Genomic DNA, 24,949 nt, shown 5'->3' on the forward strand with positions numbered 1-24,949 from the left:
TCTTGCCAAGTCAGACAAGGTAATTTTCTGGATTTATTTTCCCATTTTGACTCTCATAGTTGTGGTATACCTATGATGTCAATTACAGGCCTCTCTCATCTTTTTAAGTGGAAGAACTTGCACAATTGGTCGCTGGCTAAATATTTTTTTTTCCCACTGTATGTGTACTCATGGTCAATTGATGCCACTTTCCTGGTGTCTGCCCCTAATTTTAGCTTTTTTGGCCACCATTAAGCTGTTGTCCATGCGTTTGGTTTTGCTTCCCATTGAATTCAATGGGGTTCGGATATGTTCGCCGAACCGTTTTGCGAACTTGTACGGCGAACATTGGAACGTTCGCCGAACCGAACTGAACCTTGAAAGGTTCACAAATTTTCCCCATAGCAGTTCCTTGTTGTTGTAAATATACAGTATATTATCTTTGAATATGAATACTGAATACATTATGTGTAAGAATATATTCGGGTAGTGTATGTGGTAGATTGATCAATTTATTTTCGACGTTGCCTGAATTGAGAAACAACAATACGGCTACCAAACCATCAGCATGTATATTGAGCCTCTACATCAACCATTACCACAACAGCATTCGCCCCAAGGTGTAAATTATCCAATCTATGCAATGCTGAGGTGCTGTCTGATAAAGGATGAAAGTTCACTTACCAATGGTTTCAGGAAGTAATCAATAACTTCAGTAATGATTTCGCACAATCCCCCATTTCCTGATACAATTGGTCTTCTGGGTGGTTCCAGAGGATTTTTGTGTATCTTTGGTACTAAGTATAAAATAGAAAGTAGGATGATTCCCTCTTGAGGTTTGTCAATGATATCCAGAAGTTCACTTTGAAATAAATTTGTTGGATTCCTAGACATCTTTTTGTAACACTTTTTACAGACCTTGTTTTACGTTTTTTTGTTGAAGACTCTGGTGGGTGTTTTTTGCCTGGGTAGTTTTCCACCTAAGGCCCTCATATATATATGATTCGGATGATGATCATCTGATATGCCTAATCTATATATATATTTATAACACAGTGGCTTCGCTGTGCTCTAATAAATTTGGTTCACCGTATTTTTCACCTTTATTGTTATTTTTATATAAATATATTCATTCTATATCATTATCACTTCTCAGCATTTTCTTTATTAATTTTAAGCTTTTGGGTCTTTTTACACAGCTGTATTGTAGTTTTGCTGATGTATTGCTATTTTTCTCTTTAATTGTAACTACTGGTTTCCTTCCTTCCACTCTTCTCCTTTTAACACATTCCCTTCCACTTGTTTATGTATATATTGTACTTAAAAAATTATGAATGTGATATAAATCACTTTCGCTTCACTTAGCTATTGCAGCACCCTTTTTTCTGCACTTTTATTCTGCATGATTATAAGTTCTCCATTGCATCTTTAATTGATGCTACAATTTCACTAGTTCATAGCATTTCAATACCATTGTTACTTTAACATAATGCACTTTGGGCTAATTAATTATTCTTGCACTAGCACTTTACATCACAAAATTCTCTATCGTCTAGTTTTCTCTGGATAACATCAATTGCTGTTATATAGCTATTCATCAGCACTAGCACTTCAATTGCAATATATTGTTCCCCCTGTTCTCAATATTTGTCAAATATTTGTCAAAAATAATCATGCTGAGACTGATCAAGCTGCTAAATATCCCTGTCTGTGTCTACAATATTTCCTTACCTAATAATGAATTGATTGTCCTATGAAAGCTTGGGTGTCACTAAACCCATGTGTTCTACCACAGCCAGGGATCGGAAGTTATTTGGTGATGTGGTGACATAGGGATTGGATGTGCAGCAATAATCATAACCACTGCTCTCTCTGATGTATCGCCTCACAATTGGCTAATTCTGAGAGATGATAGGCCATTATCAACTCATGCATGCTCCTGACTAGCTCCATGTATGTTAAATAGTCACAACTCCACTCACCCAGACACGCCCCCGGAAGAAGCAGGTTAAAAAACGCACGTCGGGGTGAATGGACGCAGATCTTTCCAGTGGATGTCATTTTAGATAAAAACTAATCCTTTCAAACCTTTTCAAACCTTTGCTTATGTTTAGCCTAATCACTATACTTGTCATCCACTTGAGCACTAAAGATTACGAACTGCACTCAATTTTCGTAGTATATATTTATACAGTACACTTGAACTATATAGGTTAAAATTGTGCTTGTTTCATAACAATTGCTATTTATTATATACTTGATGAAGGCCCGTTGCTTTTGCATCGGGAGGGCGGTATTGTCTGTTATGAAAGGCAATTCAGTACCACAATGGACATAGCGGTCAGAGCACATACAGTGATCTGACAATAACCCAAAATCATAGAACGAGCTCTGAGACGTGGGAACTCTGCAGACCGCAATCCCTAATCCTCTCCAAACAACACTAGAGGCAGCCGTGGATTGCGCCTAACTCTGCCTATGCAACTCGGCACAGCCTGAGAAACTAACTAGCCTGAAGATAGAAAATAAGCCTACCTTGCCTCAGAGAAATACCCCAAAGGAAAAGGCAGCCCCCCACACATAATGACTGTGAGTTAAGATGAAAAGACAAACGTAGAGATGAAATAGATTCAGCAAAGTGAGGCCCGACTTTCTTAACAGAGCGAGGATAGAAAAGGTAACTTTGCGGTCTACACAAAACCCTAAAGAAAACCACGCAAAGGGGGCAAAAAGACCCTCCGTACCGAACTAACGGCATGGAGGTACAATCTTTGCGTCCCAGAGCTTCCAGCAACAAATTAGACAAGCTGGACAGAAAAAATAGCAAACAAATAGCAAAGAAGAACTTAGGTATGCAGAGCAGCAGGCCACAGGAATGATCCAGGGAAAAGCAAGTCCAACACTGGAACATTGACAGGAAGCCAGGATCAAAGCATTAGGTGGAGTTAAGTAGAGAAGCACCTAACGACCTCACCAGATCACCTGAGGGAGGAAACTCAGAAGCCGCAGTACCACTTCCCTCCACCAACAGAAGCTCACAGAGAGAATCAGCCGAAGTACCACTTGTGACCACAGGAGGGAGCTCTGCCACAGAATTCACAACAATTGTCACAATGGGGGCAGGCTTTGCAGTGTTGAGAATCTCTCCCCCCATGTGCTCACCCACCTCCCCACTCTCTATTTCCCCATGTGCTGACTTCTCCCATCTGTGCTCTCTTCTTTGACCTGTGTACCCCATGTGCTCTCCCCCCTGTCTGCAGTCTCTCTCCTTCCTGTGTTGCGTTCTCCCCTCTGTGTACCAAGCATACCACAGCTCCTGGGCAGGGGAGGAAGCAAAAGACACTACTGACATTACAGCAGGAGATAGCAGAGGATACATTTTGTGAGGTAAAATATTGTTTAAAAGCAGTCAGTGAAATATTTTACCTGACAAAAGAAATCCTCTGTGATCCCCTGCTGTAATGTCAGTATTATCTTTTGCTTCCTCTCCTGCCAAGGAGATGTGGTATGCTCCATACACGGTCAGACACAGACAATTTTTAAAATGAACTTTCGTTCATGAGAAAACCCCTTTAATGCCGCCGGGATCAGCTAAATGATTCACTGCACCTGCATGTAATTTACGCAGGCGCAGTAGATCGCTGCCATCTTTGTGCAGACAGATAGCGGCGGTCACATTAAAACTGCCCATGCGCTCCTCCTGTACAAAGATGGTGGTGGTCAATGAATCATTCAGCTGATCCTGGCGGCGGCATGTTCGCGACAGTGTTCCGCTGGTGGTGGCTTTTACAGTGTATGTGTGTGTGTGTGGTGCGACGGTGTTCCTCTGGTGGAACCGCGCAAGAGGCTGGTACCACCAGCAGTTTCCATATTGAGACACCCATCACTTGGGTGTCCCAATATGGAGGTCGGTGAACTTCTGCCACTTGGAATTCTGGGATCTGGACACATCTGGATGGAACAGGATGTGAAGACATTACAAGGTAAGTATATATTAAGAAGATTTATTTCATAACAATTGCTATCCACTTGAGCACTAATGAATATGAACTGCTCTTAATTACCTTAGTATATATTCATACAGTACACTGGTACTATATAGGCTAAAATTATGATTGTTTCACAACAATTGCTATTTATTCATTGTATTATTCTGCATCCCTCTTTGGCATGAGGCACCTCATTTTAAATATTTTCTCTGTTTTTAATATGATTAATCAATAAAAAATATTTTTTTATCTTCTTTGCTTGCACATTTCTTGACCTTAGATTCTTCTAGCAATGGTCTTTATGTATTTAGGTTATTTTGGGAGCATTTTCCAACACATACTGTAACCATTCCTATAGTCATCTATTCATAAGACGGAAACTAAAAATGTGTTCTTTTGGCCTCCGTCTGGCATGAATGAATCTGCATTACTGTTTAGTAGTAAACATACAATGCATTATTTTTACATTAGGTATCTATAGTGAACAGATGTCTAGCCATTACAGATGATCAACTCATCGGCTGCAAATAAAATTTGAGTTGAGGTGAATTTGAACAATTTCCGATTTAATTTGCATGTATTTCCCCTAAAAAATACCCGGCACTATTTGACACATTGCTGGAGATAGCATCAGCGAGAGGGCAGGCTAACATGATGTCAGGCACAGGCGCGCGGGCTTACCCTTAGCGCCTAGCAGCTATAACATCAAGGTCTAACAAAGCACATCGGATGTACTATTGCAAACATTATAACTAGTGATGAGCGAATATACTCGTTACTCGAGATTTCTCGAGCATGCTGGGGTGTCCTCCAAGTATTTTTTAGTGCTCGGAGATTTAGTTTTTCTTGCCGCAGCTGAATGATTTACATCTGTTTGCCAGCTTGATTACATGTGGGGATTCCCTAGCAACCAGGCAACCCCCACATGTACAGGTCCTTCTCAAAAAATTAGCATATAGTGTTAAATTTCATTATTTACCATAATGTAATGATTACAATTAAACTTTCATATATTATAGATTCATTATCCACCAACTGAAATTTGTCAGGTCTTTTATTGTTTAAATACTGATGATTTTGGCATACAACTCCTGATAACCCAAAAAACCTGTCTCAATAAATTAGCATATCAAGAAAAGGTTCTCTAAACGACCTATTACCCTAATCTTCTGAATCAACTAATTAACTCTAAACACATGCAAAAGATACCTGAGGCTTTTATAAACTCCCTGCCTGGTTCATTACTCAAAACCCCCATCATGGGTAAGACTAGCGACCTGACAGATGTCAAGAAGGCCATCATTGACACCCTCAAGCAAGAGGGTAAGACCCAGAAAGAAATTTATCAACAAATAGGCTGTTCCCAGAGTGCTGTATCAAGGCACCTCAATGGTAAGTCTGTTGGAAGGAAACAATGTGGCAGAAAACGCTGTACAACGAGAAGAGGAGACCGGACCCTGAGGAAGATTGTGGAGAAGGACCGATTCCAGACCTTGGGGAACCTGAGGAAGCAGTGGACTGAGTCTGGTGTGGAAACATCCAGAGCCACCGTGCACAGGCGTGTGCAGGAAATGGGCTACAGGTGCCGCATTCCCCAGGTAAAGCCACTTTTGAACCATAAACAGCGGCAGAGGCGCCTGACCTGGGCTACAGAGAAGCAGCACTGGACTGTTGCTAAGTGGTCCCAAGTACTTTTTTCTGATGAAAGCAAATTTTGCATGTCATTCGGAAATCAAGGTGCCAGAGTCTGGAGGAAGACTGGGGAGAAGGAAATGCCAAAATGCCTGAAGTCCAGTGTCAAGTACCCACAGTCAGTGATGGTGTGGGGTGCCATGTCAGCTGCTGGTGTTGGTCCACTGTGTTTCATCAAGGGCAGGGTCAATGCAGCTAGCTATCAGGAGATTTTGGAGCACTTCATGCTTCCATCGGCTGAAATGCTTTATGGAGATGAAGATTTCATTTTTCAGCACGACCTGGCACCTGCTCACAGTGCCAAAACCACTGGTAAATGGTTTACTGACCATGGTATTACTGTGCTCAATTGGCCTGCCAACTCTCCTGACCTGAACCCCATAGAGAATCTGTGGGATATTGTGAAGAGAAAGTTGAGAGACGCAAGACCCAACACTCTGGATGAGCTTAAGGCCGCTATTGAAGCATCCTGGGCCTCCATAACATCTCAGCAGTGTCACAGGCTGATTGCCTCCATGCCACGCCGCATTGAAGCAGTCATTTCTGCCAAAGGATTCCCGACCAAGTATTGAGTGCATAACTGAACATTATTATTTGATGGTTTTTTTGTTTGTTATTAAAAAACACTTTTATTTGATTGGATGGGTGAAATATGCTAATTTATTGAGACAGGTTTTTTGGGTTATCAGGAGTTGTATGCCAAAATCATCAGTATTTAAACAATAAAAGACCTGACAAATTTCAGTTGGTGGATAATGAATCTATAATATATGAAAGTTTAATTGTAATCATTACATTATGGTAAATAATGAAATTTAACACTATATGCTTATTTTTTGAGAAGGACCTGTACTTATGCTGGCTCACAGATGTAAATCATTCAGCTGCGGCAAGAAAAACAAAATCTCTGAGCACTAAAAAATACTCGGAGGACCCCCGAGCATGCTCGAGAAATCTCGAGTAACAAGTATATTCGTTCATCACTAATTATAACACATCAGGACTGGAAAGGCAGCAGTCATTTTGTAGCTTTACAGCTTAGGGATAGGAGGTAAAGGCATACAGCCCAAGATTACAGATAGAAAAATAAAGACCTAAATCAGCGTGTGGTCTACTACTGCAGCGCTGAAGAACATAGAAAAGGGGAGTAGTAGTTTTAGTCTGTGAATAATAATAGTAGACAGATCCAGGTGTTATGGAGGTGAACCTACAGAGGCTGTTTGACTGTCAATAAAATCTTTTTTTTTTCTTTTTTCACGTACTACAAACAAGGAGGGCAATATAAGTCACCATGGTCCTAATTTTTTTTCTGAAGATAAAATTACTGAAACCAATGCTTGTCTGTCTGAGACAGCGTACTTGTGAAATGGACAAGCCAGAAGCATTAGACATTTTTCTTTTGATCTTTTTTGTACAGATTTATTTTTTTATTAAAAGTCAAAAGAAACATTTCAAGATTCCAGAAATTTATTTACCAATTTCCAGCAACCAAAAAAATAAGTGTGTGCTAAAGGAAAACTATATAACCTATAAAAAAGAGGAACGCCACACTGGAAATAGAAGATTCAAATAGTATATATATATATATTAAATAACTTCTAAAAAATACATAATATTTAATTCATGTTAATGTCTGATAATGTCTGTAAAGCGCTTAGGAATATGTTAGTGCTATATAAAAATAAAGATTATTATTATGTAATACATATGTGTAATAAGTTACAGGGAATGAATCAGCACAACAGATGTGCGGGGAGAGAGATTGGATATATAGATAAGTACTGTAAATAATGGTAGACGCAATACGTGATAGTCAATATCAAATTGGGATTGAAATTCATGTGTATAATTATTTAAGAGACAATATATACAATGACTTGCAAAAATATTCACCCTCTTGGAATTTTTTGTGTTTTGCTGCCTCACAACCTGGAATTTCACTGGATTTTTGAGAGTTTGTTTCAGTTCATGTAACGAACATGCCTACAACTGTGAACATTTGGTTTTATTTTTATTGTGAATCAACAAACAACAAATAGGAAAAAAATAACTGAAAACTTCACAGTGTACATAACTATTCACCAGGTGAATATATGTGCACATGACAATTTTTAGTTATTTGATCCTATAAATTTAATTTATGCCTATATGTTTCTCACTTCACTTTACAAACTTAGACAATTTAGTGCTGATACATTACACGCAAATCAGACTACAAAAATATTTAAACACAAGTTGTAACAAAATCGGTAAAAAGCCAAAGGGAGGGGGGAATACTTTCGCAAGTCACTGTAAATAAGAGGAAAATGTTACATCTCATTTTTGGAGTCATGACCACTCCAGTTTTGCTTTAATCCCGGAGTGTCTATCAGCTATATCCTCCTTCTTCTCCTCTCACTTCCTCAAACTTAAAGGGAATCTGTCACCTGAATTTGGCGGGACTGGTTTTGGGTCATATGGGCGGAGTTTTCGGGTGTTTGAGTCACCCTTTCCTTACCCGCTGGCTGCATGCTGGCCGAAATATTGGATTGAAGTTCATTCTCTGTCCTCCGTAGTACACGCCTGCGCAAGGCAAGATTGCCTTGCGCAGGCGTGTACTACGGAGGACAGAGAATGAACTTCAATCCAATATTGCAGCCAGCATGCAGCCAGCGGGTAAGGAAAGGGTGAATCAAACACCCAAAAACTCCGCCCATATGACCCAAAACCAGTCCCGCCAAATTCAGGTGACAGGTTCCCTTTAATGTGAACAAATCTGAACTCATCATCTTTCCCCCATCTTACAGATCTTCCTTACCTGATCTATCTAACACCATTAATGACATCACGCTTTCCCCCATACCGGAAGTCCGCTGCCTCGGAGTAACCCTTGACTCTGCCCTGTCCATCAAACCTAACCAGCTCTTTCCACCTCCTGTCGCCTCCAGCTCAAAAATATCTCCAGAATCCGTCCTTTCCTCAACTACTTCCTCAATCTACTAAAATGCTTGTGCATGCCCTCATCATCTTCCGCCTCGTCTACTGCAACATCCTTTTCTGTGGCCTCCCTGCTAAAACCCCTGCACCTCTCCAGTCCATCCTTAACTCTGCTGCCCGACTAATTCATCTTTCTCCTCGCTACTCCACCACTTCTCCCCTCTGCAAATCTCTTCACTGGCTCCCATTTCCTCAGCGTATCCAGTTCAAATTACTAATAATGACCTACAAAGCCATCCACAACCTGTCTTCTCCATATATCTCTAACCTAATCTCCCGATATCTTCCCTCACGTAATCTCCGATCCTCCCAAGACCTCCTTCTCGCCTCCACACTTATTCGCTCCTCACCTAATTGCCTCCAAGACTTCTCCTGAATATCCCCAATCTTCTGGAATTCTGTGCCCCAACACGTCCAATTATCAACCACAGTTGGATACTTCAGACGAAACCTGAAAACCCACCTCTTCAAGAAAGCCTACAGCCTGCAATGACCCCGCTGCCTAATCACCACCATCGGAGCTAGCCCCTCACCAATACTGGAGCTGCCGCAACCCCTCAACCCATTGTCTCCTTCCCCACCATCCTGTAGAATGTAAGCCCGTAAGGGCAGGGTCCTCGCCCCTCTGTATCAGTCTGTTATTGTTAGTTTGCTTACTGTAAGTGATGTCTGTAATTTTTATGTAACCCCTTCTCACGCACAGCACCATGGAATCAATGATGCTATATAAATATTAATAATAATAATAATAATAATAATAATTTAACCGTGGTTTTTACTTTTGGCCAGCAAGGATTAATGTCAGACTCCTTGCTGGCAGCTGCTGTGTTGGTGGTCAGCTGATGTTGGTGGTGACCATTTCCACCATCCTTTAAATAGTCACCTGACATATCAGCTGACTGTTGGTGATAGAGTTATTCTATGAAGACCAATCGAGGAGTTTGCAGCTCTCTGGTGTCAGTGCTGTATCTGCTACTTCTGTGGAGTTCGGGGTCTTGTTTCCGTATCCTCTGCTGCGTGGAACTTGTCAGCTGAGCCTGGAGCTAAATTACTTGTTTTCTTACCTTGTATGCCTCGTGCTTGTCACTATCCCCTGTGTTTGTACCATCTGCAGTGATGAGCCTAGTGTCCTTGCCGGCCAGTGCATAGCCAGGGTTTTGTGAGGTGACAGGGATGAGGTACGTGATGGCGGCGGGGGAAAGACATGCATAGGGTGATATTGGGGCTTAGGAATAGGCACAGGTTCTGGTTAGGAGGTGCCTCATCCCCTGCTCCCTACTGTTAGGGTCTTCCTCTCTCTTTTTCCATGCCATTGTGTGTGTGTGTTGTGCTGTCCACCGGACTTTCCCAGCCTGCGAGTGACAAAAAAAAATTCATATGCCTGTACCTACTGTGAGTGTACCTACCTATCAATGTAGCATTTTTAGTTATGGCATTTTGTCAGGGAGTATAGTGGAATATTGTTAAAAATGTAAAAATAAATAAAAAAATACATGTTTTATTTTTGACAAACCTGTTATACTTGTCTATTTTAGCAACTATTCACCCCACAATAATACATGATAGTGCCATAGGTGACTCTATATCTATATACCTTCCTACCAATAGAGCATTCTTGATTATGGCTTTTTGTGGGAGAGGGTGATAAAATATACACTGCTCAAAAAAATAAAGGGAACACTTAAGGTACCGTTACACTAAATGACTTGCCAATGATCACGACCAGCGATACGACCTGGCCGTGATCGTTGGTAAGTCGTTGTGTGGTCGCTGGGGCGCTGTCACACAGACAGCTCTCTCCAGCGACCAACGATCAGGGGAACGACTTCGGCATCGTTGAAACTGTCTTCAATGATGCCGAAGTCCCCCTGCAGCACCCGGGTAACCAGGGTAAACATCGGGTTACTAAGTACAGGGCCACGCTTAGTAACCCGATATTTACCATGGTTACCATTGTAAAAGTAAAAAAAAACAACTACATGCTCACATTCTGATGTCTGTCATGTCCCCCGCCGTCAGCTTCCCGCACTGACTGTGTCAACGCCGGCCGTAAAGCAGAGCACAGCGGTGACGTCACCGCTGTGCTCTGCTTTACGGCCGGCGGTGACAGTCAGTGCAGGGAAGCTGACGGCGGGGGACGTGACAGACATTGTAATGTGAGTATGTACTGTTTTTTTTTTTACTTTTACAATGGTAACCAGGGTAAATATCGGGTTACTAAGCGCGGCCCTGCACTTAGTAACCCGATGTTTACCCTGGCTACAAGTGAACGCATCGCTGGATCGGCATCAGCCACGCCGATCCAGCGATGACAGCGGGTGATCAGCGACCAAAAAAACGTCCTGATCATTCCCCAACGACCAACCATCTCCGAGCAGGGGCCTGATCGTTGGTCGCTGTCACACATAACGAGATCGTTAGCGGGATCGTTGCTACATCACAAAAAGCGTGACGTTGCAACGATATCGTTAACGATATCGTTATGTGTGAAGGTACCTTAAAGCAACAGAATATAACTCCAAGTGAATCAAACTTCTGTGAAATCAAACTGTCCACTTCGGAAGCAACACTGTTTGACAATCAATTTCACATGCTGTTGTGCAAATGGAATAGACAACAGATGGAACTTATTGGCAATTATCAGGACACACTCAATAAAGGAGTAAGGCTAGGGTCACATTGCTAACGCAATGTTTTTTTATGGGGCCACGTTCGGGGTCGCGGTAACGTCCCCGCTCTCGCAGATCCCCGATCTGCGAGAGCGGGGAACGGACCGCGGGCGTGCCTCGGACGCTGCAAGCAGCGTCCGCGGCGTGCCAGGAATCTCCGGCGCGTCGCTAGCGCGTGCCGAACATGGCACGCGCTAGTGTAGCGCGTTCCCATTAGCGTGAATGGGCGCGTTAACGGACGCGTTGCACGGCGTTAATTTCGCCGTGCAACGCTGTCCGTTTAACGCGGTCCCATAACGCAATGGGAACCCAGCCTAAGTGTACCGTCACACAGTGCAATTTAGATCGCTACGACGGCACGATTTGTGACGTTGCATCGTCGCTTAATTATCGTTTCAAACATCGTAGACTGCGGTCACACTACACGATGCACGACGCTGAAGCGATAAATTCATGACGTATTTGCGATGTAGAAGTCGTATGGGACAGTCGTACGGTCGTGTCACACACGACGATTCAGAGCAAATTTTGCATAATCTGTGCGTGACGTTGTTCACAAGGGGCGTGTTGTGCCACTAGTTAGTGTGGTGATAGGCCAAAGGTTCTGTGCACACAATTGGTTGGAAAATTTGTCACCTGAGCGCTATTGTTCCCAATGCCACTTCACTGCTTTCAAAATTTCCTTTCTTCACTTCGTACTTGGACACTTGGTGGACCTGGACATCGGAATTTTGTACCTCGCTGAATATACCACGCTTTGCACCGCTGCTTCGAGGTATGTAAACCGCTTGGGCGTGGTGGATGGAACGCTGTATGGACGGCATGAGTGCTTCGTTCCACCGCTGAAGCGAAGTGGATGGTACACTGTTGTGACTGGAGGGCTACAATGTGGCAGATGGTACGCTGTTGTGCTTGGTTGTGACTGGTGGGCTACAGCGTGGTAGATGGAACTCAGTTTGTTCGGCATGACCGCTTCGTTCCACCGCTGAAGCGATGCGGATGGTACGCTGGTGTGACTGCTTATGACCGGTTGTGTGTGATGAGCTAGAGCGTGGCAGATGGCACAATGTATGGTCACCATGAGCGCTTTGTGTGGCTGCTGTAGGGAAGCGGGCGGTACACTGTTTTGGGTTATGGTGGCCTATGGCGCGGCAGATGGAAGAAGCGATGCGGATGGTACGCTGTTGTGACTGGTCGTGACTGGTCGTGACTGGTGGGCTACAGCGTGGTAGATGGAACTCAGTTTGTTCGGCATGACCGCTTCGTTCCACCGCTGAAGCGATGCGGATGGTACGCTGGTGTGACTGCTTATGACCGGTTGTGTGTGTTGAGCTAGAGCGTGGCAGATGGCACAATGTATGGTCACCATGAGCGCTTTGTGTGGCTGCTGTAGGGAAGCGGGCGGTACACTGTTTTGGGTTATGGTGGCCTATGGCGCGGCAGATGGAAGAAGCGATGCGGATGGTACGCTGTTGTGACTGGTCGTGACTGGTCGTGACTGGTGGGCTACAGCGTGGTAGATGGAACTCAGTTTGTTCGGCATGACCGCTTCGTTCCGCCGCTGAAACGATGCGGATGGTACGCTGTTGTGACTGCTTATGACCGGTTGTGTCTGTTGCGCTACAGCGTGGCAGATGGTACAATGTATGGTCACCATGAGCGCTTTGTGTGGCTGCTGTAGGGAAGCGGGCGGTACACTGTTTTGGGTTATGGTGGCCTATGGCGCGGCAGATGGAAGAAGCGATGCGGATGGTACGCTGTTGTGACTGGTCGTGACTGGTCGTGACTGGTGTGCTACAGCGTGGTAGATGGAACTCAGTTTGTTCGGCATGACCGCTTCGTTCCGCCGCTGAAGCGATGCGGATGGTACGCTGTTGTGACTGCTTATGACCGGTTGTGTCTGTTGAGCTAGAGCGTGGCAGATGGTACAATGTATGGTCACCATGAGCGCTTTGTGTGGCTGCTGTAGGGAAGCGGGCGGTACACTGTTTTGGGTTATGGTGGCCTATGGCGTGGCAGATGGAAGAAGCGATGGTAGGCATGAGCGCTTTGTGTGGCTGCTGTTGTTAAGCGTTTGGCACACTGGCAAAAGTATTGTTAATAGGACTCTTTGTCAACCATGTAATTTTTTTTTATAATTACTTTTTAGATGTCAAATCGTGTGGAGTTCATCAGGGATTTCATCGAGATTTATCAGTCTTTTCCCTGCCTCTGGAAAATAAAATCTCCTGAGTATTGTAACAGGGAAAAGAGGAGGGAGGGTTACTTACAGCTCATTGAGCTTTACAATCGTCAGGCACCAGATGAGGCAGCTAACGAAGCAGTTATTAAAAAGAAAATCCATGCGCTCCGCACGGTCTGGAGGAAGGAGCTGAACAAGGTTCTTCAGACTACAAGGTCCGGAGCTTCCACTGAAGAAGTTTATGTGCCAAAACTGTGGTATTTTGAGCATCTTAATTTTCTGAGGGACCAAGAGGTGCCACGGACTTCAACGTGTCTTCGATTGTTGGCACCTGTGGAACCAATAGTTTCGGAGAACCACGCCGAGCAGGAGTCACAAGGGCAACAAGTAAGTAGCTCTTTGGACGAAAGTTCACCAATGTGTCCTATAATTACATAATTTTTCTCTGCATTTTAGGTTTTATACTTCTGATTATCACATCAGTTTGAAGTTGTTACAAAAACATGTACACATAAGTAACCCTGTCGCAGTCAAGTATTATATGGGGAACTTAATATGTATGAAATGGAGATATATGTAAACCATACCATCTAAGCAATATAGAAAATAGTATCGCTTCAAGCTGCCGATGTACTCTTGTTGAGACTATTTAGACTATAAAATATTGGTCAGGTTCCCATAGCAGTCAGAACAGTGTAGTTCAAAGTATTCAATAAAAGGGAGGGTTAAAGAATATTACTAAGCATCAAATATATTATAATCTTTTTGTTACCTACTACGAATATATAGTTTGGATGCGGTTATGGTGGTACTACTTTTTGTTGCCGGGTTCATAACTTGTTTTTTTTCCCCCCCCCCCAGGATGACAGTGCGCAGGAGAGTACACTAGACTGTTCACAGGACTGCACAACAACAGATTTAGTGGAGGCTGCACCTGCCAGGAGTCAATCGAGGCAAGGTCCAAGAAAACGGAAAGCCACCTCAGACGCCTCAAATGAACTATTGAGCCTGGCAAAGAAGGTGTTGACAAGAAATGTTAGCCCTGCGTTAGAGGGGTTTGGACACTATGTGGTTGACAAACTGGCAAAAATGGACGACAACCAAAGAATACTAGCAGAGCGTCTGATTCTGGAAGCAGTAAACAAGGGTACTGATGGCGATTTGGACAAGAACACTTGTTTGGTCTCTTCCCGGCCAATACAGCGGACAGAGCCATCAAATTTCAATGGTTGGTCACAGGGTCAGACATCGATGCGACACAATCCTCACGTTTCCCACTTCGGCCAGCCACCCCCTAATAACTCCTACACACCAATACCTTTACATATGGCTTCGCCCATCAGGCACCAAAATTTTCAGCCGGAACAATCGTCGTATCATAATTTGTGATTTCCTAACTACTTTTACATTCCTTTTTTTTTATTGTCTTGTTAAAATAATGTTTCAAATAAAAGCTTTTATTATAAATTCTATCACTACTTTTTGATTGGTGTGTCTCAATCACAGCACTGTATGAGGGAACAAATTAACGTAACAAATTCATGTACAGTTAACTAAAAAAAAAATCGAATGAAAGTTTAACAAAATCTTTTAATTGGAACAACAAAAAATGGATTATTGGCCCGCCTACAACTGCTGGCACATGTCCCGCAGCTTCTGCAGCTCCTCCATTGCCACATTGTGCTGCTCCTGAATATGTGCCATAGTGTGGAGTAACTTGTCTATGCCGGCTTCAATATCCTCCTTGTTGACAGTGACGAGAGCTGTGGGTCAAAAAACATAACATTAATAACACAGTAGTCTCCCGATGTGTCTTTGCTTCTGTGAATGAAAAAAAAAAAAAAAAGTAAGCAAAACTGACTTGGGGGGGAAGGGGGGGAGGGTGGGGGTTTGGGTTGGGGGTGAAAGAGTGGGCCTGCAACAAAATCAAAATAACTTAATTGTGGGAACCTACTAGGATGTTGAGGCACGGAGGGCACTTCTGGATCTGAGTCGCTGTTGAATGCCTCGTGCTGTCGGCGGCGGCGCTGTCTCTTTGCCTCTGTGAAGGAAAAAAAAAAAACAAGGTCTGTCAGCATATATGGCAACAGTGGCTGCCGGGGGAGGGGGGGGGTGTTAAGAGGGGACCTGCAACTTAATCCAAATCACATAATTGTGGGAACCTACTAGGATCTGGAGGAGTTGACCCGGAGGGCACAGATCCAGGAGAGGCTGGGCGGGATGCCTCGTGGCGGCGGTGGTGCTGTGTCTTTGACTCTGTGAAGAAAAAAAAAAATAAAATTTTTTTAAAAAAGTTCTGTTAGCATATATGGCAACACTGGCTGCCGGGGGGGGGGAAGGGGACCTGAAACAAAATCCAAATCACATTATTGTGGGAACCTACTAGGATCTGGAGGAGTTGACCCGGAGGGCTCCGGGACATTGGACCCTGAGGGCACAGAGCCAGAAGAGGCTGGGCGGGATGCCTCGTGGCGGCGGCGGTGCTGTGTCTTTGCCTCTGTGAAGAAAAAAAAAAAAAAAAAATTTTTAAAAAAGGTCTGTTAGCATATATGGCAACACTGGCTGCCGGGGGGGGAAGGGGACCTGAAACAAAATCCAAATCACATTATTGTGGGAACCTACTAGGATCTGGAGGAGTTGACCCGGAGGGCTCCGGGACATTGGACCCTGAGGGCACAGAGCCAGAAGAGGCTGGGCGGGATGCCTCGTGGCGGCGGCGGTGCTGTGTCTTTGCCTCTGTGAAGGAAAAAAAAAAAAAAAAAAAAATTAAAAAAAAAAAAAAGGTTGGTAAGCATATATGGCAACACTGGCTGCCGGGGCGTGAAGGGGACCTGAAACAAAATCCAAATCACATTATTGTGGGAACCTACTAGGATCTGGAGGAGTTGACCCGGAGGGCTCCGGGACATTGGACCCTGAGGGCACAGAGCCAGAAGAGGCTGGGCGGGATGCCTCGTGGCGGCGGCGGTGCTGTGTCTTTGCCTCTGTGAAGGAAAAAAATAAAAAAAAAAAAATTTAAAAAAAGGTCTGTTAGCATATATGGCAACACTGGCTGCCGGGGGGGGAAGGGGACCTGAAACAAAATCCAAATCACATTATTGTGGGAACCTACTAGGATCTGGAGGAGTTGACCCGGAGGGCTCCGGGACATTGGACCCTGAGGGCACAGAGCCAGAAGAGGCTGGGCGGGATGCCTCGTGGCGGCGGCGGTGCTGTGTCTTTGCCTCTGTGAAGAAAAAAAAAAAAAAAAAATTTTTTAAAAAGGTCTGTTAGCATATATGGCAACACTGGCTGCCGGGGGGGGAAGGGGACCTGAAACAAAATCCAAATCACATTATTGTGGGAACCTACTAGGATCTGGAGGAGTTGACCCGGAGGGCTCCGGGACATTGGACCCTGAGGGCACAGAGCCAGAAGAGGCTGGGCGGGATGCCTCGTGGCGGCGGCGGTGCTGTGTCTTTGCCTCTGTGAAGAAAAAAAAAAAAAAAAAAATTTTTTAAAAAAGGTCTGTTAGCATATATGGCAACACTGGCTGCCGGGGGGGGAAGGGGACCTGAAACAAAATCCAAATCACATTATTGTGGGAACCTACTAGGATCTGGAGGAGTTGACCCGGAGGGCACCGGGACATTTGACCCTGAGGGCACAGAGTCAGAAGAGGCTGGGCGGGATGCCTCGTGGCGGCGGCGCTGTCTCTTTGCCTCTGTGAAGGAAAAAAAAAAGTTAGGTCAGCAGTTCGCTGTGCCACATAGTACTTTTCACCGTTCATACTGTCCCATAGCTGTGGCACTGCAACGTTGAAACTGTCCCATAGCTGTGGCACATAGTGGCTCTGCAACGTTGAAACTGTCCCATAGCAGTGGCACATAGTGGCTCTGCAACGTAGAAACTGTCCCATAGCTGTGGCACATAGTGGCTCTGCAACGTTCAAACTGTCCCATAGCTGTGGCACATAGTGGCTCTGCAACGTTCAAACTGTCCCATAGCTGTGGCACTGCAACGTTGAAACTGTCCCATAGCTGTGGCACATAGTGGCTCTGCAACGTTCAAACTGTCCCATAGCTGTGGCACATAGTGGCTCTGCAACATTCAAACTGTCCCATAGCAGTGGCACATAGTGGCTCTGCAACGTAGAAACTGTCCCATAGCTGTGGCACATAGTGGCTCTGCAACGTTGAAACTGTCCCATAGCTGTGGCACATAGTGGCTCGGCAACGTTGAAACTGTCCCATAGCAGTGGCACATAGTGGCTCTGCAACGTAGAAACTGTCCCATAGCTGTGGCACATAGTGGCTCTGCAACGTTCAAACTGTCCCATAGCTGTGGCACATAGTGGCTCTGCAACGTTCAAACTGTCCCATAGCTGTGGCACTGCAACGTTGAAACTGTCCCATAGCTGTGGCACATAGTGGCTCTGCAACGTTCAAACTGTCCCATAGCTGTGGCACATAGTGGCTCTGCAACATTCAAACTGTCCCATAGCAGTGGCACATAGTGGCTCTGCAACGTTGAAACTGTCCCATAGCTGTGGCACATAGTGGCTCTGCAACGTTCAAACTGTCCCATAGCTGTCCAACATACTTTTGGGTACCTGAGTACTAACCTCTGCTAATCTCCTGGCGAAGCTCCTGCAGGCGCTCTGGCCTTTTCGACTTGAGATCGCCCCATTTTTTAACAATCTGGGCCTTGGTCCGAGTTATCCCAAACCGCTTCCTGAGGCCCTCAGACACCACACGGACAACTTCCTCCTTGTGCTGGTTGCGGTGCAGCACCATCCCTGTGGTTTCATACTGCATCCTATCCATTGTTCCAATAAGGAACTTGAGCTCTGGGATGCCCATAGGTGGACCACGGCGACTGGCAGCCATTATCACGATGTCAGGGGACAAAAACAAGCTAGGGCAGGCACGCAGGAACGCTGTAACGTCATCACGCCGTCATAGACCACGAGCGTACTTAACGTGCCGCTCCGGCGTTATATAACGATACTTCGAACGGCATTTACTATGTGCGTTCCTTTCTTAACGCTCAGTCGTCACAAATGTGACGCTGTTCATAAACGGCAACGCTATTGCGATGCCAATGGCGCGGCAGGACGGCGGAGCGCAGCTCCTCCTCTGGGCGTTGCTCTTCAGGGTCATTCCATCTAAAATGGCGGCGAGAATGCGTTCTGCTCCTCTGGGGCAGCCAGAACTCCTTTTTTTTATTTCCCAGATGGATGCCATGGATTACGAGGGTCTGGAGAGCCGCCCTGCCCACCCACACATCCACAAGCTAGAAGTGCTTGGACAAATAACAAGAATGATGGAGAGGAGGTTTGGTGTCTGCCGCAGTCAGCTTCAGCTGCGTAAAAAATGGGCTGACCTCCGCTATAAAACGCCACAAATGTTTGCGGAGTTGCGTGCGGAGGCAAGGCGAGGCAAGTACTAGTATGGGGGGATTGGGAGATGCATGCTGTCAGGAGGGGGGGGGGGTTTGGGAGGGAGTCTTGCGCTCATGGTTGCCAACGTGACCTCAAATGCATTAAAACACATGCCCCGTTTTTGTACAATTTAGTTATTCTCCAAGCAGAATATGCGTTGTCCGTGAGAAAACTTGTCGGGTTCCCTAATCTCAACCTCCATCTTGAAATTATTAAGATGTCCATAATTTTTACTTTCTCAATTTCCCATAAATATTAACGGAGGAGGTTGGCCTACAGATGAAATAATACGTTTTCCAAAGACAGGAAGACCATTGAACCCCAGAGCCCACAGACATGTCAGAGTATCGCACCCCTGTAAAGTGTGATCTCGATTTTATGTTTGAGTATATTGTAAGCTTTGCTCTGCAGCACTCAACATTTGTGTGTAAACATTGTGATTCTTTACTTTAGGTGTAGAGAGACAGCGGCGGCAAGTCAGACACACCATTGCCACCAGTACCCCATCTTCAGGCACCAGTGGGAGCCCACAGTCCGGGACATCACGTAAGTTCACAATCATTTATTGCATTTTTTTTAACATCACACGGGACATAACAGGGTACCTGAAATATTTGAAGACATTACAGACGCAGTAATGACCCAGCGGCCTACCACACCTCCACCATCTGTTGCGACCATGCACCCTCGCACCCCTGTGAAGTGTGATATAAATTTTATGTTTCAGTATATTGTTAGCTTTGATCTGCAGCACTCTACATGTGTTTTTAAAGATTGCGTTTGTAAACTTTCTGTGTAGAGAGACAGCGGCGGCAACAGGTACCTGCCATTGCCAGCAGCACCACAGCATCCACCACCAGCGGGAGCCCACAGTCCGTGACGTCACGTAAGTTAACAATCATAGATTACAGTTTTTCAACTGCATACGGGACATAAGAGGGTAGCGGAAATATTTGAATACATTACAGACGCAGTAATGACCCAGCGGCCTACCACGCCACCACCAGAGAGCAGACGGCCTCGCACCCCTACACCACCCTCAACACCTCCCTTTCGACACTCCTCTTCCTCCCCCGGGTCCGCGGCATTCTCCCCAGAAGCTAACATACGTAAGTGACCAAAACTGCGAGCGCTTCCCAACGGCGTGTTCCATAGTTAACCAGATCTGTTATTATTTGCTTTTAGGTGCTGCAGCAGTGGCCAGATCGCTGGGATGGGACATTAGCAGCTCTGGTTCTGGCAATGAGGAACCGGCGTCCCTTCTCCGTAAGTATCAAGATAATGCGAGTGGTTTTCTGCTGGATGTCACCATAGACAACCAAAACTGTAAAATATATTAAAATTTACATCGCCCTGTGGTGCCAGACCAAATAGAAATTTACAACACAGAAAATTAGGTCCTGCCCCAGAGGTCGAGATGTATTTTCAGAGGAATCAACGTTGGTTCTCCAACCTCTTCTATCCACAGAAACGGCCACCGTAAGAGAGCTCCTGGCGAGACAATTGCGACTGGAGCGGACAGCAGCGCTCCTGCAGCAGACAGCAGCGCTCCTCCAGAGTCAAGTGGAGCAGCAGGGCGTGACGCTGCGACACCTCTTGGGCAGGAGATAATATTTTTTTTGGTGGGGGGGTTATGTTATATTTTGTTGTAAAATAATTTAAAACCAAGAAGTGTTACAAAAAAAACCAAAAATCTTCGCATTCTTTCTTTAATGTTTACCAAGCTATAAGGGTTAACAGCACCATTGTATAGGCATCACATTTAAAGTTATTTAGAGAGGTTTATATGACAGCAAAGCAAAAAAACAAATTTTTATGTTATACGGCGCGATCCTGCCACGGTACAGCTCCAGAACCATTAAAGTACTGACAGTATTTTTCGCGACAGTCCCTTGCATCGTCTGCCTGTCTGCCAGATCCAAGAGCTTGAAGAGCTGTAAAATTTTCAGGTTGTGTACGCCATTCCCCGGGCACAATATCTCCGGTTCGTGCGTCCACTACATCAATAAACGAAGGAGGAGAATAGGAGTTCGTATCATGACGTCTCAGGAAATTATGGAGCACACAGCATGCCAAAACCACAATGTCTATAGACGGCAGCTTCAAGTTGATAGCTGTGTGGAACACTCTAAACCGATTTGCCATTATCCCAAAGGCATTTTCAACCACACGACGGGCCCTCGACAACCGGTAATTAAAGATTCTGCGCTCCGGTGTGAGTGTTCTCTGTGCAAATGGCTTCAGCAAATGTGGATGAAGAGGGAAAGCTTCATCAGCGATGAAGACAAAATTTAGGTTAGCTTTTGTGTCTTCATTTAGTGGCAACAGCAGTTCATTGTTCCTCAAGCTTTCCCCAAATGAAGTGTGTTCAAAAACACCACCGTCGGAGACTCGACCATTCATGCCAACATCCACATCGACAAACTCATAGTTTGCATTGACAAGGGCCATGAGGATCACACTGAAATATCCTTTGTAGTTGAAAAAAAATGATCCAGAGTTGGCTGGTTGCGTGATGCGCACATGCTTTCCATCTAATGCACCACCGCAGTTTGGAAACTGCCACAGCTCATCAAAATCGGAACCAATCCTCTTCCAGTCATCCGCCGTCTTGGGAAACTGCAAGATGAGAAGGAAACATGTACAAATTAGGTCAAATATATTATGCACATACACTCTCATGTGGACATCCTACAGTGATTGAGGCGCAGTATGGATTAGTATAACAAAGTCAACAACACAGAGTATGCAGGCAGCCATTTTTTTACAGATGGCTTCGGTGACTCAGAGGGGGTGCTAAACAATATATCTAAATAATAGAATCAATAAAATTACGTTGGGAGCAGCAAATAAAAAAGGGTGGCGCAGGGTTGGAGCAGCACATATCAGAATGGAGCCACAAAATGGTAGCAGCACATGTCAGAATGGAGGCGCAGGATCACAGCAGCACATGTCTGAATGGGGGCGCAGGATGGGAGCAGCACATGATAGGATGTAGAACATATACCTATAGAAATGCTCGCCATCAGGGCGTAGAACTGGTTCAATAGCTAGTATAATATATCGACATAACACAGCAGCCAAAAAAATATAGTAGTACCTCCATATAATGCCTTAAGCTCTGCACAATGGCCTCGCATGTCTCCGGAATCACAACGCTCAGGAAAGGTCTGGAAACAGCTGCGGAAAACTGCAAATCCTGAAGAGACCTTCCTGTTGCCAGGAAGCGCAGTGTCACCGCCAACCTTTCCTCCACGGGCACGGCTGCACGCATCGGCGTATCACACCTTTGTATGAGTGGCGTAACAGCAGACAGTATTATTTTGAAGGATTCCTCGGACATCCGAAGGTAGTTTCGGAAATCTTGAGGGTTATTGTCACGTAACTCTCTTATGAGACCCATGTGTGACAATGTGGATCTTTTCTGCAGCCAGCTCCGGGTCCACATGCGACGTTTTCGTTTAGGACGTCTCTCCTCTTGGAGACGTGCTGCCTCAAACACCAGGGCAGCAGCAACAACAGAACTCTCATCGGAAGTGAGCATAGTTCCTAAAAAGAAAACAAACGTACAATAAATACACGTGCTTACAAAACAATTTTCTGACCATTGATCTAATAACTATATATGTTACTACTGGTATTAAATGGTATGGTAAATGGGGCAGTCAACCATCTCGATCTGTAAAAGGATTAATTAATTGGGCCACGCTACAGCTGTGTACCTGAGGTTCTCAGGCCTACTCAAAGGAACAATCAACCACACTCCAACGTTTATCCCCGTTGAAGCGCAACATATGCTACGCTGTAGCGTTATACATACCTTTAGCGGTAAAAGTCTAGTAGTTAAAATTCCAGGGAATCCAGCGAATTTAGTTCTGTTTACAGCACGTGCTAGAGAGAAATGAATAGCGCGCTCGAGAGCTCCGGTTTTATCCGCTGGGAACAATAGTCCTTTGTCGAATGAGCGCACAGTATTGTACCGCCCAATCAGCACACGGGAGGTGGAGAATTCAGCGCTCCTACGTAGCCAGCTCCTCCGCCCTTTACATCGTATACAATATCGTGCACACCTTTGTCACACCATGCGATCATGCCGCCACAGCGGGACACTAGACGACGAAAGAAAGTTTCAAACGATGTGCTACGACGTACGATTCACAGCGGGGTCCCTGATCGCAGGAGCGTGTCACACGCTGCGATATCGTACCTATATCGCTCGAACGTCACAAATCGTGCCGTCGTAGCGATCAAAATTGCACTGTGTGACGGTACCTTAAGAGAGAAAAAAAAAATAGTGAAACCAGCTCACCTGCTAGGCATGTGCTGTGGGGAAGCTCGGATATCGTGCAGTCATCACGTAAATAGTAGAACAGAACAGGAAAAAAAATCCAGCTTCTAAGAATAGTCCAATTTATTAAGAGTAAAATGCAAAGTCCAAAAACATGGTGAACAAGAGAGTGAGTAGCAGCAGGCCTGCTGCTACTCACTCTCTTGTTCACCATATTTTTGGACTTTGCATTTTACTCTTAATAAATTGGACTATTTTTGGAAGCTGAATTTTTGTTTCTTTTCTGTTCAATAAAGGAGTGGTTCTGCAGGTGGGGACCACAGACCACATCTCAGTACCAATGCTTTCTGGCTGATGTTTTGGTCACTTTTGAATGTTGGTTGTGCTTTCACACTTGTGGTAGCATGAGACGGACTCTACTACCCACACAAGGTAGTGCAGCTCATCTAGGATAGCACATCAATGCGAGCTGTGGCAAAAAGGTTTGCTGTGTCTGTCAGCGTAGTGTCCAGAGGCTGGAAGCGCTATCAGGAGACAGGCCAGTACACCAGGAGATGTGGAGGCCGTAGGAGGGCAACAACCCAGCAGCAGGACCGCTACCTCAGCCTTTGTGCAAGGAGGAACAGGAGAGCACTGCCAGAGCCCTGCAAAATGACCTCCAGCAGGCCACAAATGTGCATGTGTCTGCACAAATGGTTAGAAACCGACTCCATGAGGATGGTCTGAGTGCTCAACGTCCACAATTGGGGGTTGTGCTCACAGCCCAACACCATGCAGGATGCTTGGCATTTGCCACAGAACACCAGGATTGGTAAATTCGCCATTGGCGCCCTGTGCTCTTCACAGATGAAAGCAGGTTCACACTGAGCACATGTGATAGACATGACAGAGTCTGATAGAGTCTGGAGATGCCATGGAGAGTGATCTCCTGCCTGCAACATCCTTCAGCATGACCGGTTTGGCAGTGGGTCAGTAATGGTGTGGGGTAGAATTTATTTGGAGGATCGCACAGCCCTCCATGTGGTTGCCAGAGGTAGCCTGACTGCCATTAGGTACCGAGATGAGATCCTCAGACCCCTTGTGAGACCATATGCTGGTGCAGTTGGCCCTGGGTCCCTCCTAATGCATGACAATGCCAGGACTGTGTCAGCAGTTCCTGCAAGATGAAGTCATTGAAGCTATGGACTGGCCTGCCCGTTCCCCAGACCTGAATCCGATTGAGCACATCTGGGACATCATGTCTCGCACCATCCACCAACATCACGTTGCACCACAGACTGTCCAGGAGTTAGCTGATGCTTTAGTCCAGATCTGGGAGGAGATCCCTCAGGAGACCATCCGCTGCCTCATCAGGAGCATGCCCAGGCATTGTAGGGAGGTCATACAGGCACGTGGAGGCCACACACACTACTGATCATCATTTCCTTGTCTTGAGGCATTTCCACTGAAGTTATATCAGCCTGTAACTTAATTTTCCACTTTGATTTTGAACATCATTCCAACTCCAGACCTCCGTGGAATATTAATTGTGATTTACGTTCATCATTTTTAGGTTTTATTGTTCTCAACACATTCCACTATGTAATGAATAAAGATTTACAACTGGATTATTTCATTCAGTGATATCTAGGATGTGGGATTTTTGTGTTCCCTTTATTTTTTTGAACAGTGTATTTAACAAAATACATTGAAAACGGAAAATTTGAATGTCGAAAGATTTAAGGCACCTATCCTGACTGCGGCCACTATGGG

The 24,949-nt window shown here is 45.1% G+C and overlaps 1 protein-coding gene across 1 annotated transcript; it reads left to right on the forward strand.

Annotated features, from left to right (window-relative positions):
- Window positions 1-11,801: 11,801 nt before the first annotated feature.
- On the forward strand, window positions 11,802-14,957 carry LOC138642605 (uncharacterized). The gene is made up of 2 exons (XM_069730868.1): window positions 11,802-13,874; window positions 14,349-14,957. Exons 1-2 carry the CDS (start codon window positions 13,455-13,457, stop codon window positions 14,874-14,876), a joined length of 948 nt encoding a protein of 315 aa, XP_069586969.1. The 5' UTR covers window positions 11,802-13,454; the 3' UTR covers window positions 14,877-14,957.
- Window positions 14,958-24,949: the final 9,992 nt, after the last annotated feature.

The sequence above is a fragment of the Ranitomeya imitator genome, chromosome 6, assembly GCF_032444005.1.
Source record: "Ranitomeya imitator isolate aRanImi1 chromosome 6, aRanImi1.pri, whole genome shotgun sequence".
In the NCBI taxonomy this organism is placed as follows: domain Eukaryota; kingdom Metazoa; phylum Chordata; class Amphibia; order Anura; family Dendrobatidae; genus Ranitomeya; species Ranitomeya imitator.